We start from the raw sequence: 16033 nt of genomic DNA on the forward strand, positions 1-16033 counted from the left end.
AAATAATCACATGGAATACTAGTTCTAAAATTGTTCTTGAGTATTTGAAGCATTTTTAAAAATAGGACTTCAAAGTTCTGGTAGCATGTAAGAATGCTTGTCATTCACAGTTCCCGCACCGAAGGAAAGCCTCATGTAGTAGTTAAACAGAACACTTATTTTTGGTAGGTGCTGGAACTTCTGAGTTTTGAGGATTTAATTGTCATCTCCTGACCCCTGTGTCTGGGGATCTAATAACATTTTACCTGTTCTCTTCCACCTGTTTCTCATTCTGGATTATGCTCAAGCAATTAGAGTTGCCAGTATTAAGGTTCTACCCACAATGATTTATCGCGAATTTGGGTGCAAAGCCAGCTAGCTAGCTGGCTGACTGGCACTTAAGACACAAGGGCAGACACACGGATGTGGGCGCGCACACACCCATGTGCACACCTGTGCATGCACACGGACGCATTGAAAGCTGGCTTAATTTTGGCATTTAAAACATTAAAGGTACACATATACAGTATTTAAGCCAACACTATATATTGCAACAAGTGCAGAAATAAAGGAGAATATAGCAGTCTTCCCTTAAGGCTGATGTAAAAGAGACTTACAAAAATATGAAACAATGCCAGCCAGCTTACCTACATATCTTAGTTTTGGAAAAAGTAGTAACTTCATTTAAAAAATGCATATTGCATAGCAATAGTTTAAATGTTGCTAGGTAATGGGTTTATTATTATTCCTTTAAAATAAAGCTATAAATGTGTTTTTTAAATACCCATATACGTAGATGCACAAGAGAGCATGTTAAATACCCAAATCAGCAATTGAAAATGTTTTTTCTTTTTTAAAGTGCTCCCTAAATCTGTGTGGGAACACAGAGTATGAAAAACCCTCATCGGGAGGACAGCAAATGCCACATATAGATGTGACATTTGTCTCCACTCGTGTTATACTCAGCTTGTTCCAAAGCCAGCTGGGAGAAAGGCTGTGTAGAAGCAGCCTCCGTGGGGCCAGTAACCATCTCCTGGAAGAGGGCAGGGCTTGTTCTCCAGAAGACTTGGAGGGTGTATTTGTGCGCTCATGTGGTGGTAACAAGTGACCACAAACCCCAGTGGCTTCAAATAATGCACACCCATTCTCTTACAGTTCTGAGGTCAGAAGGCTGAAATTCAGGTGTCAGGAAGCCAGTGTTCCTTCTGGAGGATCTAGAGGAGAACTTTCCTTGCTTCTTTAGCGCTTCTAGAAGCCTTGTATTCCTTAGCTAGTGGCCCCTTCTTCTGCATTTAATGTATGTCCCTTTAACCTATACCTCCGTCATCCCATCTCCTTCCTCTGACCTTGGTTCCTCCTGGTCTCTCTTGAGGAGTGTGATTTTGTCAGATGTATAGGAGATTCAGGAGAAGCCTCTCAAGATTCATAATCACATCTGCAGATTCCCTCTTGTCCTATAAGGTAAGCGTCACAGATCCAGGATGAGGGTGTGGACATATTTGGGGCCGTTATGCAGCCTACCACAAAGGGCATGGAACACGACAGTGCTCTCCTTTGGTGCTGTGGCACAGGGTGCGCACTGGCCCGAGGCTCCTGTGATGCCCTTTCCCCATGAGCCCACACTCCTGCCTCCATACTGTGACCTGAAGCTCTTTCTGACGAGGGAGAAAGAAAGAACTAGGGAAGAGAAGAATGTTGTCAGTAGAAAAATCATCTGGGCAACATTTATTTTATTTTATTGAAAAGCTGTATTATTGCTTTGTTTTCTTTGTGAAAAAAATGGATTCACCATCTTGTGCTTTATGCAGAAATTGCTCTTTGTATGATCTCCCGCGTCCTTTGTTGATTAGGCTGGCATATTTGGGTCATGGTGGAATTCATTAGAATTCCGAGTACCTAGTAATCCCGAACAATGTTGCTGAAATTCACTGAGGGTTTTTTTTTTCTTTTTAATTCTTCTCAAAGTGAAAATGTGAATAGCATATGAATTATGCTTGAAAACAGTTTTCATTATATTTTGTCTCCTTGTGCGGTGTGAGATAATCATGGTTACAAAAACAACACCCTTTCTCCTTTGGTACGTGGGATATAATAAGCACATATGGCTCTGAGAACTCATTAAGTCACCTTGCCACTCCTGACAGGTGGTCCAGTGCTTGCTGGGGCTGGAGAAGGAACACGAAATAGATGTCAATGGCACTGACGCGCTGTGGGGAGAAACAGGTAATTATGATTCCCCTGCTTATAGTGTGGGCCAGCTTTCTTGATGTTTTAGCCTCCATTTTGGCCTAAATTGTCTTAAAAAATGACTTGGGGTGCATGTAGTCCGATTGTTATTTTATCAAAAGGCGTTTGAAGTTTACAGCTTTTAAAACTTCCCAGATGAGTAGTAAAAACTTTCCTCAAAGCACATAAAATCATTTTTGAATTACACCAGCAGTTCCTGAAACATCTGACGAAATCTCAGCGAGAAATACCTAAATAAGATGGTAGTTTCTGCTTTGTGGACTCTTCCATATCCTAACCGGCCTGGTCTTCTATGAATAACGCAGTCTGAGCAGGGCGGGAACTCCCAGCCTCGTATTCACATGAAACAAAGGTGTTGGGCATGGGAGGCTTCAGCTGGCCTTGGAGAGTGAGAGTGGGACCCCAAGCGTATGGGGCCCACTGAAGACCCTGAATACAAGCTGCCAAATCCCTTTTCACTGGTGTGCTGCGTGGGTGCTTAACTGTGGTGTGGGAGGGAAGCCTGAGGTGAGTACATTGGAATGAAGATCTGAGTTGGTTACTTGTCAGCTTAATACAGACAATACTGCTTTGAAATTTTCCATATGACTGAATTAGGATTCAAAATAGAAGACTTCAGGTTACGAGTTGTTGTTTCATAGGTATAACCAAGAGTGTTAAAAGGCATTTCCAGGATGTGTCCTGTGTGTCTCCATAGTGTACAGGTATACCTCAGAGAGGTTGTGGCTTCAGCTCCAGACCACCACAATAAGGCAAATAATACACTAAAGTGAGTCAAAATGAAGTTTTGGGTTTCCCAGGCTATTTATAAATGTTTCACACTCTACTGTAACCTACTAAGTGGGTAGTAGCATTATGTCTTTAAAATATATATATACCTCAATTAAAAAATACATTTTGCAAACAAAAGAAACTATCAGCTAAGCTTTCAGTGAGTCACAATCACTGATCACAGATCACCATAACAAATATAATAATAAAAAATTTAAATATTTCAAGAATTACCAAAATGTTACACAAAGACACAAAGTAAGCAACGGCTATTGGACAACAATAGTCTCTGAGCAAAGTTGCCACAAACTTTCAATTTGTAAAAAACACAGTATCTGTGAAGTGCACAAGCAAGTACAGTAAAACAGGGTATACTTGGGTATAACTTCAGTTTCTTACCTGTGCAGAAGTATTTCAAAATGCCTCTCAATTATTAACAAGCCAGATGATAACGTGTAGAGTTGACCAGCTAAGTCACACTTGGGAAAAACCTTGGTTTCCCAGCAGGGAGTACAGGCCTGCTCTTCAGAGCCTCCTGATGCTCTGGGGCTGCTACCGCCTGTGTGGCTTCAAAGCTAGTTTGTGGTACCTGGGGGAGAGGTGGTTTGGGCTCTGATTCTGGGAAGAGGGCAGGACCCCAAGTGGTATCTGATTATTCTTGGGTGAAATGCGTATGGATTTAAGTAGAGCCCTTGATTCCATGGAGCCTTTCCTCCACTCGTTTAAATAGCCCAGGTTGCTCCATAGTTTTGCAAAAGTGTCCATCCACTTCCATACTGTGTTGTGGACGGCAGGCAGTGTGGCACATGCCAGGTGAGTGCATGGCTCTACTTCGTGCTGAGCCAGGAGGTCTGGGTCCCCGTGTGGACTGCCCCACTGCGGGCACTGTTTCTGTTTGCTGAGGACTCTTGGAAGTAAAAGCAATAGCTTTGTTTCCTGGTTTTGTCTGGTCCTCATTCCTGAGCGTTGTCAATGGTGCTTTGCATCTAAAGCAGTCTAGAATGGCTCTTGTCTGTCTCCAGACACAGCTTCAGGGTAGGATCCCCTCAGTGATCCTGTCGGGGGGGGGGTGGGAAGAGGGCAAAGGTTCAAAAAGAGTAACACAGTTTGGTATTTCTTTTTGAACCTTTGTAGAAGTTAATACAGGTCTGTTCAGTAGACATTTAGCTATGAACTGCTTGGCTTTAAAATACCCGCTGCTGGGACAACCAGGCAGGGTCTCCTTGGTCTGTGTTTGGTTCACCTTCCCCTCCTGTCTCCCTGCAAAGATGCCGCCCTGCTTCCAGATGGCAGCTACCTGCCCTTCTCTTCTCTCAGCTGCATTCCAGAAGTGGGGGAGCTAAATCTGTGCACAAAATCTTCCTCCACTTTTCTGGCAGGAGAGGCCCTGCATATCTCCTTTGTTTTGCACAAGGGTCGTTTCCATGCCTGTTGCTGATTAGAAGCCACAGGTCATCCATGGGAGGTGATGACAGCTGACAGCCAGAGAGGAGGAAGCCAGGGACCAGTAGACCTGTGGAGGTCCCTGGTCACTCAGGCCGGTCCTCGCGGGGCAGGTGGGAGTAGGGACAGTCACGTGCCTTCTGTGCCTGAGTGTCTCCCTGCTGATGACCTGGCATCATCAAATGTTACCACAAAAGGGGACGGTTCCTATCTTAGGTTGAGAGAGACAAGAAAGTATAATAGATTTTAAAGATGTTCATCTAAAATAGTGACAGTGTTTAATTTGGGGGTTTATTGCAGCAAACTTGCAGCTTTTAGAAAACCTACAGGGTAGGTCTCCTGGATTTAAGAACAGAAGGCTGAATTTACGTACGTTTCCCTTTCACCAGCATCTGGTTGATGTTTAGCGTCCGGCCCTTGAAAACCTGCTCTGAGTCTGGTGGCTCTTTAGCGCCTGCCTCAGGTGGAGAGGTGGTGGGGACCCGTCAGAAAACACGGAGCCAGCCCTGAGGGAGCCTCTGGGGTGCGCCCTCCACCCACAGCCCTGCCCAGCCTCCGCTCTGTGATGTCCACGAACGTGGCCAGACATCCTCAGGCCCGAGCTTCCTGGGCAGCCTGGAACGTGATACGAGCCCATCAGATGCTTGTGTTCTCTCTGTTTCAGGGATTCCTCAGCCAAGACAAGTAATTGCTGGCTCCCACGAAGTCCCAACCTAACTGAATTACGGTTTCCGTATCTGTGTTTGTTGTGAATTAGCCCACTCAAGTGATCAGAGATGCCTCACTGGTGACCTCATACTATTGCGAATTGTCAGAGGAGCTGTGTTTCCAAGTTTGCAGGCAACTCTCAAGCCCATGAGCCTGCTGTCTGGGTTTTGGGTCAGAATTTCATGTTCTTTGTAGGGAAACAGAGGCCCTTCTATTTCCGCCTTTGTCATTTTATGTGCAAATGTGCCTGTCTTGGAAGCAGAGCCATCTCCACCCCTGATTCCTTTGGTTCACTTTGCAGTTATTTATAAATTTGATTGTTGATGTTGTTTATCAACATCAAACGTTGTTTGCCCCAAATTGTGGGTCTTTTTTTTTTTTTTTTTTAAGATCTTTATTCATGAGAGACACAGAGAGGCAGAGACACAGGCAGAAAGAGAAGCAGGCTGCATGCAGGGAGCCCGATGTGGGACTTGATCCCAGGACTCCGGGATCGAGACCTGAGCCAAAGGCAGACACTCCACCACTGAGCCACCCAGGCGTCCCAGTTGTGGGCTTTAAGAGGGCAGACATTTCCCTGTCTCTTGTGCTCACCTATGTGAACGGCGACTATTTATTCCAGTGTCGCCCAACAGAACTTTCTGTGATGTTGGAAATATACTCTGCTCCCCAGCCTGGGAGCCACTAGCCACCAGTCTAGTCTGGTGCTTGTCACTTGGGTGTCAGCTGAGTGAACAAGTGAGTTTAAGGAAAGCAAAAGCAAAGAGTTTTTAGGGTAGGGGACAGTAACCTTGCAGAATAACTTGGGAGAAATTTTGTTGTTGGGGTGGGAGAGGTAAGGAGTCTATTGCTCATAAGGCCCTGATCTTGCAGTTTCTTTGTGGCTCTCATCGCACAGGTCATGTCCTGCTGGATTCCAGGCTGGCTTAGAAGCTCTGGTCCCAGTCACCGTGCTGCACGTGTGCTGAGGTCATAGTTGGGTGCTGGCTTGCATCTTTGGGAGCACAGCTGTTAGCTACCAGACATGGTGTGGGCATAGCTGAGACACAGAATGGCCCACTGCCAGCCCACCATGGTGTCTGTGGCGACTTCCTCCTTGTACCGCCAGCTTGACTGCTCACCCAGGGTGCTGGGTGCTCTCATCGGTGTTCCCTCAGAAATCCTTCCTACAGCTTTCTCGCTGAGGCCTTGGGCTTCATGCCCAGAAAGGATGCTGTTGTGCCTGTCAGCTGACTGCTCCTCGGGCTCCCCTCCCCTAATTTCTTCAAGGGGATGCCCTGTCATGCGAAGTAAGAAGTCTGGCTGAAATCCTTCCTGTAAAGTGCTGTCTCGGGGCACCTGGGCGGTTCACTGGGTTAAGGATCTACCTTTGGCTCAGGTCATGATCCTGGAGTCCTGGGGTGGAGTCTTACATCAGGCTCCCTGCTCTGCTTCTCCCTCTGCCCTTCCCTTGCTTGTGCTCCCTCTTGCATTGTCTCTCTTGCACACATCCTCATCTCTCTCTCTCTCATTTAATCCCTCTCTCAAATAAAATCTTAAGTGTTGTTGCTCTTGCTGTTTCAGTTGGTGAAATACTTTAGTTGGTAAATACTTTCTAAAGAAGTTTAGTCATTATAAACACTATGGCTTTTTAATGCCAAAACTGTTAAAAACCCCTTATTTGCCTTTCTTTCTAAGACGTGACTCTCCTCCACTGTACGTGGAGTAGATTATTCAGCTCCATGGCCCTCCTTTATCCTGGCAGGTTGGGGCAGTTCAGTTCAGGATGTGTACTAATCACAGCTCCCTATTCTCTTAATTCTGGACAGAATTCTGGGTAGGGCCTGGCTGCCTCTGGACCCTGAATCACAAGTCTAGCCCTGTCAGCTGCGGGGGCTGGGAAGGAGGTGTGTGCTTAGGGGGAGGGGCTACTCACACCTGTTTCCCTTACTGGACCATGAAGCTGGGTAATGAGTTGTACTGCATCATCGATGTTTTCCAAGTTTCCCTCTTGTCTCCCTGGAACTGCTTTAATTTCCCGCTCTGTGGCTCTGCCCACCCTCCCGGAGGTGGGGTGACCTTGAGCTCTGAATCACCAGTGGCCCCAGGCCATGGACAGCTGAGCTTATACTCAAGGCTGCCCCCAAATAAGGTGCATACACCCCAGGGAACAGGATGCCTTATTGTTGGTTTAAAAAATTACCTTTTGTTCATTCAAATTTTACTTGACATTTTTTTTAGGGAGAGGAGGGCTTATTACTTGGTACCAATTTAGAGTAAATTTAAACTTGGTTGATTTTGGCATTTGCGTATGTATGGACATCTCAGAGCAGGTTTTCAGCTGAGAGACTGGAAGGAAAAGCGTTTGTCCATTGCTTATTGGGGCATGTGGAGAATTAGTGTCAAGGACTTTTTCTAAATGTATCCTGTCGAGAAAAGTGAAGTGACTTGCTGTTGTACGCCTACAAGAGTCCATTTTTGGAGATCCTGAGACTCCTACCAGGGCTGTTGCTGGGAAAATCCTTGTCAAGGCATTCCTTTCTCCTAGTGTTTAAGGAAGTGCATAAGATTAGTGGAAATTCAGATTTTGTCAGTCCAAACAAAGATAGAAATTCTTGATTGTTTTTGGCCTAAAAGCATGACAGAGGGGTAACCCAGGACCCTAGTGGGTGCGGGGAGGGGATAGCCCAGGATGAGGGTGGTAATCCAGGATCCTGGATGGTATAGGCGAGGAGGTGGGTGGGATGACCTAGGATCCTGTAAGGGGAAGGACAAAGCAGGGTAATGTAGGACACTGGAGGAGAGGCCAGCCCAGGCTCTGGCAGGAAGGAAGTGGACATGAAGGTCACCCTAAAGTAGAGAGAGATTTAGGGTAAGAACTAAGGGGGCGAGTTTGTCTCTACCCTGTCATCTTCTGGCTCTAGCAGAAGGTTTCCCCTGGCATGAGCGTGCTGTGGAGAGCCATTCCTCTCTACTGACAGGACACAGAAATCAGCTGACCTGGGTGTGCCCGCAGGTGGGGGGAAGGCCTGGGCTATGATGAAAGCCCACAGAGTGTATCTCAGGTGCAAATGAACTGGTAGCTTGACCACTTGCCGGAATTCTGTTCACCACTTGCAAAATGTTGCTTTTGCTGGGTGTGGAGTCCACCCTTCTTGTGAGTAGTTCCAAACTGTTCTATAAAAACAAAAAATCCTGCTTTCAGCATTAAAACTTGTACTCATCTGCATTCAGGTAGCTTACAGCATCTTCACCTACACTGTTGCTTGTTCTTTCACTCCTAGAAGGACTATCCTTGGTTCATGTGCACTTCCACAGAAAAATCATAGTTGTTTCTTTCAAATTCTTTTTTTTATAAGATTTTATTTATTTATTCATGAGAGACACAGAGAGATAGAGGGAGAAGCAGGCTCCATACAGGGAGCCCGATATGGGACTTGATCCCAGGACCAGGGATCATGCCCTGAGCTGAAGGCAGATGCTCAACTGCTGAGCCACCCAGGCGCCCCTGTTTCTTTCAAATTCTTACTGGAATACTTGAATCCTTCCTTCCTTCTTTCCTTCTAGGCTGAACGTGAACTTGTATAGAATGTTTCTGTGGAGGGGCGCCTGGGTGGTTGTCGGTTTAAGTGTCCAGCTCTTGATTTCGGCTCAGGTCCTGATCCCAGGGCCCTAGGATGGAGCCCCCAGTAGGACTCCCTGCTCAGCAAGGGGCCTGCTTCTCCGTCTCCCTCTGCTCCTCCCCTAGCTCATGCTTTCTGTCACTCTCTGTCTCAAATAAAAAATACAATCTTCTTTTTTTTTTTTTATAAATCTTTAGGAGAAAAAAAAAAGATTCTGTGGAAATGCCCCCTTTAACCCTGACTCCCTGCATGGAGTCCTGCACATAACAGTCCTCCCTGCATTCCCAGCCCGTTAAGGAGAGAAGAACCACACATTATACATGCCTGAAATAATTTGGTGTGTAAGAGGATCTATCACAAAATGTGAGCATTCTCTGCATACTTTAGAAGTGACAGCTGTTAAAAGCTGTGTTCGTCTGATAGATTTTTTTAGAACAAAGTCTGTATGAAATGTGATTTATGTTGTCCATGTTTTAGGAAATTGTTCTTAAATTGAATTTGTTATTTATAGTACCCATTATTCCTCAAAGGATTTGAAGAGGCTTATTTGAAATAATACATGAAAGAATAGAAAAAACTAAAGTCAGGAATAGGACAAGGGGAACAGCACGGGATTCCTGAATGTTTACTAGATCGAGCTGTTTTGGCCTTAGGATGCCATGTGACCAGAGTTTGGAAGGAACACAGTCATTGTAGATTATTCTTATTGTCTGTGGGAGAAAGCTTAACAATTCTTCCTGAGAAGAAAAGTGCTTTCTGGCACTCTTGCTCTACAACAACATTCATAGCATTCATGGTCTGTTTGATTAATTGGATATTTTTAAAGGAGACTTCCTGGAGGCAGCAGCATTGGAGTTAGCGGTTAGCCTCCCACTGGCTGTGTGACCTCGGCAAGCTGTTGAACTTCTCTGAGCCTTATTTTCCTTCTCTGTAAAATTAGGATGAGTGATACTCCGTAAAATTATGTTGTATAGGGCAGCCTGGGTGGCTCAGCGGTTTAGCGCCGCCTTCAGCCCAGGGCCTGGTCCTGGAGACCTGGAATCGAGTCCCACGTCGGGCTTCCTGCATGGAGCTTGCTTCTCCCTCTGCCTGTGTCTCTGCTTCTCTCTCTGTCTCTCATGAATAAATAAAATTTAAAAAATTATGTTGTGTATTAAATGAATTTATGAATTTAGAAGGGCTATGAAGTGTCAGTGTAGGAAGCATTTTATAGGCGTCATTGTATGAAATTAAAATATGTCAGCGTCTTCCTAGTTTGAAAGTGTGGACCCAGGTTCATTCAACTGTTTGGGCTTAATTCCTGACCAATACTGATTGGCTCTGGTTCCTTCACCTTAATAAAATGGACCTAACAGTCCTCTAATTCAAAGGATTATTGTCAAGATGAAATAAAAACTCTCACCCACAGTATTTTAGCCAGAGCTCGGCAGTTATAAGTGTTCAGAGATGCAATATGCCGCCAAGGTTGTGAGAAATTGATTGTTAATATTTAATGTCACTTAGTTGTACTTTGGGTCTTGATAGATTATTGAAATGAATGTTTAAGTGATAGAATCTTAGTTACTTTGCAATTATTTTGCAGGTATGAGGGATGGAAATGGATTTCGGTTACATGTGAAGTCCTGTTTCATGGTGATTGTACATTTTGTTTCCTTAATTGAATTCCTTGGCACTTGAGGTTCCTGATAGTCCTCGCATGGGGACCAGCAGTGTGTTTATACAGAACTTGTGACATGTCAAGAGCATCTCGGCTCCTCAGATTTGCTTTCTGCCTTGTTTTAACCTCCATAGGTAGCTCACTGCGAGCCGGGACCATGTGCTGGGGCGGCAGTGGTATGTGTGATGCTCAGTTGCCACCTGTTGCCTGGTAACACAGATGCCCTCCCCTCCACCCCAGCTGCCACAGGCCCTCCGGGGGGACTTCTGGCAGGCAGAGAACACTAGGGCAGGGGCAGGACCAGGATGGTGTTCCCAGCAACGACTTATGAGGCCGCTGGAGCGTTTGGCTAGTGCTGGCTGCCGAGCCCACCCGGCAGGGCTTTGTTCAAGACTGGGGGTGCCAGAAGCTTGGCAGGGCTTCGTCTCCCAATGCAGTGATATTTTTCAGTAAGAGTAATCTTTATCATGTTTCATTTTACCCTTTACCTTGTTGAGGATTAGATCAAATAACCACCTGGTCTCTGTGGAGATGAAGAATTTATAGCTGCCGGGGAGTTGTTCTCTGAACAGAAGCCCTCCCTCCTCCTCAATGATGGAAGCAAATGCCTGACAAAAAGCAGGGCCGGGAGATTTGACTTTCATAAATCTTAGCTGCATTCCTAGAAAGTGGAGGAAGGGGCATTGCCCAGCTCTTGTTTGAGGCAGTGCCGCTTTCATGCAGGCAGAGGACGTGGGGCCAGCCTGTCCACAGCCCAGACTCCGAGGACAGCGAGGCCAAATGCAGGGGGTGGGGGGACGCGGGGCAGGCCCCCTCATAATATCATAACCGGTCAGTTGTTGGGAAACAAGGGAAAGGGGCTGCCATTCTCAAAAAGTTTTTAAGGAATCCTAAAGTTCCTAATCACAGTTTATCTTTCAGATAAAATAGCTGAGCGTTTTCCAGCATTTCCCGTGCGCGCTCTACTTGCGTTCTCCTCCTTTACAGTTGAGTGGGGCTTGTCCAGTGAGCCTCCAGTTGAGGGTCAGGCTGCCTCTGGCGCATCCCATGGTTTCCATCTTGGTTGCAACTAGAGGGCATTTATGAGAATCTTGCTGTCTCTTAACTAATGTTGGCACTTTTCATCTTTTTACTCTTAGCCCCATTTCTATAAAAGGTAGAAAAGCCAATATATCAGTAAATCAAGTGCACCAATAAACGTAAGTGTACCAGCCACTTGGTCCACATCTGCTCTCAGCCGGCTCGGCGGCAGCACTGCCCCTCTGCAGGTACAGCCCACTGTGCTCTCGTGCTCTGGCCCGGGGGGGCGGCATGGGCATCCCGTGAGCACCCCGTGGGTAACGAATGTACGAGAAGGTTGTGGAGACGCCGCAGACCCAGGATCCCGAGCAGCTCTGAGGCGGTGAATGGTAGCTTTTCAAATCTGCAATAAAAAAATGGCCTCCAAAAAAACTACATTGCAAAAAATGCAAAAAATGAGAAAGAAACAGGATGGAGAGAGTAGAAGAGGCGGAGCCTGAACAATTTGTGGTGGCAAAAGTACTGGACCGCCGTGTAGTGAATGGGAAGGTGGAGTATTTCCTCAAGTGGAAGGGGTTTACAGGTGCTGACAATACTTGGGAACCTGAAGAAAATTAAATTGCACTTCTTAATTCTCAAAAAGCTAGTAAAGAAAAAGATGGTACAAAAAGAAAATCTTTATCTGACAGCAAATCTGATGATAGCAAATCAAAGAAGAAAAGAGATGCTGCTGATCAACCAAGAGGCTTTGCCAGAGGTCTTGATCCTGAATAAATAATTGGTGCCACAGACGGCAGTGGAGAATTCATGTTTCTCATGAAATGGAAAGATTCAGATGAGGCAGACTTGGCTGGCAAAAGAGGCAAATAGGAAGTGTCCTCAAATTGTAATTGCGTTTTATGAAGAGAGACTAACTTGGCATTCTTGTCCAGAAGATGAGGCTCAGTAATTGTTTGCGTTGCTTCGTGTGTGTGTGTGTGTGTGTGTGTGTGTATATATATATATATATATATATGGAATATATATATATTATATATGTATAAATATATACATATTTATATATTTATAAATAAAATCTGGGTCTTATTATCAGTGTGAAGAAATAACATTCTAATGAAAAGTTTGATATGTTTGAAGTAGAATTGAGGGAGTTGTTGGGGTTTTTTGCATCTATAGCACTGGTCACTTTGAACAAATAAAAGCTTTCTGTAGTCGTTTCCTTTATCAGAAAAGAATATATGAGACCATGGCATATTATCCCCCTGCATTAGAGAACACCTTTTCTAAATGTTGGGGGAAATCTTCATAGTTGTTACTCAGTCAGAATTTGTGTTTCACTCCTATATGCCTAAGGACCATTCTGGGCTTTTTGTTTATTTAGGGCCTTTTTGTGTGTATACTTTTAAAAGTACATACATAAATGGTTTTCTTTTCGTTATTTTTGAAACATTCACCAAAACAAAAGCAGCATTTTATAACCATGGATAAGCCCATGTTTCTGGGATGCTATCATTTTCAGCAACTTAAGAGATAAATCACTTAAAGTTACATTGAAATTTTTCCTGAAGCTTTAACCTTTCAAGTTTTGTAATTAATTGGACAATTTAAATATAATGTAAAGAGTTTAAATGGGACAATTTAAAAGCAGCCATATCAGAATCCATATCTCTAGTTACAGTCATATAAATGCAAGTTTATTTGCAAGATCCCTGAAAGGAAAATTTTAATCACTACCATCAACCTCCCCACCCAAAGGGCAAAACTAGACAAGTTTTGGTGTACTTTAATTAGGTAAGCAAAACTTAGTTAAATGGACATTTAAAGGTTCCTTCTAGTGAACTATTTCTTTTCAAGAAGTTGAAAAATCCTTGTGCTGTATTGACTAAAAGGTTGTGATTTGTGGAGTGTCTTAAGACTTCGTTCATGGAAACCTAATCATAACCAGGTGGTTAGAAATGTTGGCAATTTAGCACCTGCTGGAATAAATGGGTGGACAGACTTCTATAACCCAAATTCTTGACCTGCATGTTTTTTCTTCACCCCAACTCATTCCTAACACATAGGCTCAATCTTCTCAGTATTTGAATTACTGGTTAAGCAAAAACCAGGAAAAACAATAACTTTGTAGTCAGGATGTTATCCAACTGTATATTGTTTACTTTATTGTAAATACTGGTAAACAGTGGTCAATAAATAGTTTTATATTCCTTTAAGTGAAAACAAAAAAAAGGTTGCTTTCTGGAAGTGGGAACCTCTGTGTGCACTGACCTGTCACCCTTCTCTCAAAGTCTCTAAATTTAGGGACTAAAGCTTTGTGGGCGGAGGTGGGGGGAGGGCAGTAACCATCCATTGTTCAAACCCTCAGGCCGGTCATCCTGTGCCCGGTCTGCCATAAAATGTTACAGACAGCCCTGTTTACCGAATGACTGTGTTCTGGCAAGTTGACAGTTTTTATAAATGAGACCTTTGCCCACAGAACGTGAATATGTCAAAGATGCCTGCAAATGATCCATTTTACAAAGAACCGTATCTGATGTTTTCAATAAGTTCCTATCATTGAGAGTCAGTTGGGTTCTCTTAAAATGAACATCTGCTGTGACAAATCTCCTGTTCTGAGAACAGGACAGTTTTGCCGAGTACATTTATTCAGGATCGTCAGATGATCGATGCTTTCGAGGGAATTTAATTAGAAAAATGCCATCTTGTTAAGGAATTTGCGAGTGAACGAAATTGTCCCCAATTTGAGTCCTAGAAAGTGCCATGTGTTCACATTGATTTTAGAGTCTCCGTCTCATGCCAGGTCTTTTTTTGCCTTCATCTCCAGATTCCATTGGGCAGAGGACAGGCATTGCCTCCCTGCCAGGGCGCCCACTGCCCCTGCCTCCTCCCTTCCTCCCCTTTTCTCCTAGCGAGCCTTGCTAGTCTGGGGTCAGCTCGGAGGTCAGCCTTGCCAGCAGAAGAGCTGGCATTCCTGCGCCGTGTCTTGCCCGATGATCAAGTGTGTAGCTGACTGTGGAACAGTCGTGCTTGTTTCTGAATGCGGTGTCCTCAGGTCTGTGGCTGCTGGAGCCTGAGGTGCCCTCTGGCCTCGGGTTTTGAGCTAGGAGGGCAAAAATCCCCCCTCTGGGTAGAAGAAGGGACCCAGGTGCTGTGGGTCTGCGGCCCTGGGAGGCGGGAGCGCCTCGCTAGGCCTTGGTGTGCGGGAGGGGCGGCTCGGGCCGGGTGGACTGCGTGTGGCCCTCTCGCAGCTGCTTCTGGGTGCGCTCTCCTCTCAGAGGGAAGTGGCTCACGGAGGCTCGGCTCCTCCGGTTGTAAGGGGGGAGCGGGGAGAGCCGGGAACCCAGCCCGACGCCAGGCCCGCCCGGCGGCTCTCTCCTCTGCTGCCCAGCTGCTCCGGCTGCGGCCTTCCCGGGCGCCTGGTTTAGTGCCAGGCTGTCCTTTCCGATGTGCTGCGCTGCCAAGATCCGCTGAGCTGCACCGACACCGTGGAGCTTGTTTGCCAGACAGGAGCTCGTGGAGTGTCTGCGTCGGACCCATCAGCCGCCCGGGCGCTGGTCTGTCCCTCGCAGGGCGTCCTGCGTGGTGGCTGGTCGTGTGCCTGGCTGCCCTGTGTGTGCGGGTCCCCTCCTTTGTCCTCCAGTCGCTGCGGGCCCCTGAGGTTGGGGACGCCTGGTGGCTCAGAGGCTGAGTGTCTGCCTCCGGCTCAGGTCCTGCTCCCGGGATCGAGTCCCGTGTCGGGCTCCCTGCAGGGAGCCTGCTTCTCCTCTGCCTGGGCCTCTGCCCTCTCCCTGTGTCTCTCATGAATAAATCAATACAATCTTTAAAAAACAAAAACAGAATTGTCCCAGGCGGGCAGCAGGAACAGAGCTACAGCATCGCTCTCGCTCCCTCCCTCCTCATCAGTATCGTACATGCTCCTTCCTATGGTGTCACCGTCCCACCAGAGCCCCTTCCTGTCCTTTTCTCCACTGAAGCTTGTCATCCTGGCCTGGGGTTGTCCCCAAAATGTATGACTGTCCTTTCCCCTAGATGATGACACAAGTAGCATATAGCAGAGGACCCGCTTGTAACTCAACCCCTCTTTCCACCAGCCCCATCAAGCATCACGACCTGGGGAGTGGGGAGGCACAGTCATTGATGTGAGGGCCTCGTGAGAACCTGTTCGAGTATTCTCTTTCCTTCCATGCTGTTTTTGTTTTATCCTCGGCTGACTTCCCCAGAACCTGCTGCTACCAGCGGGCCACTCACTGCTCAGAGTCTCACTGGGCTGTTCCCCTGAGCACTCAAGACCCTCTACAATCTGATCCACTTTTCTTGCTTTCTTGACATTCTTAATTCAGAATCTCGACTGGTTACAGAGATTCCAAACTCCATAAGGACAGGAATGATTTGATATGCCCTTGACTCCGTCAGCAATTGCTAGATCTTGTTGATTGAAATTTATGCCTTTAAGGGAAGAGGCTGGACTGGATCATAATTCTGATCGATGCATGTGTGTTGAGCTATATTCTGGTTCTCTTACCATGGGGAGAAAACAACCAAAAAAACAAAGTAAAACAATAAAACAAAAATATAGTGGCTCCTGAATCTACTGGGCTTGGCAGGC

The 16033-nt window shown here is 45.9% G+C and overlaps 1 protein-coding gene and 1 pseudogene across 8 annotated transcripts in view; both read left to right on the plus strand.

The window, feature by feature from the left end:
* TANC1 (tetratricopeptide repeat, ankyrin repeat and coiled-coil containing 1) overlaps window positions 1-16033 on the plus strand; it is a 226744-nt gene that overhangs the window by 197040 nt on the left and 13671 nt on the right. For all 8 annotated transcript variants that reach the window (XM_049106149.1, XM_049106146.1, XM_049106148.1 and 5 more), the window contains one exon: window positions 2124-2202. In XM_049106149.1, coding sequence (XP_048962106.1) covers window positions 2124-2202 — 79 coding nt within the window. The remainder of the gene's footprint in view (window positions 1-2123; window positions 2203-16033) is intronic.
* LOC112674712 (chromobox protein homolog 3-like) lies at window positions 10932-12403 on the plus strand (annotated as a pseudogene).

This window comes from Canis lupus, chromosome 36 (assembly GCF_003254725.2).
Source record: "Canis lupus dingo isolate Sandy chromosome 36, ASM325472v2, whole genome shotgun sequence".
In the NCBI taxonomy this organism is placed as follows: domain Eukaryota; kingdom Metazoa; phylum Chordata; class Mammalia; order Carnivora; family Canidae; genus Canis; species Canis lupus.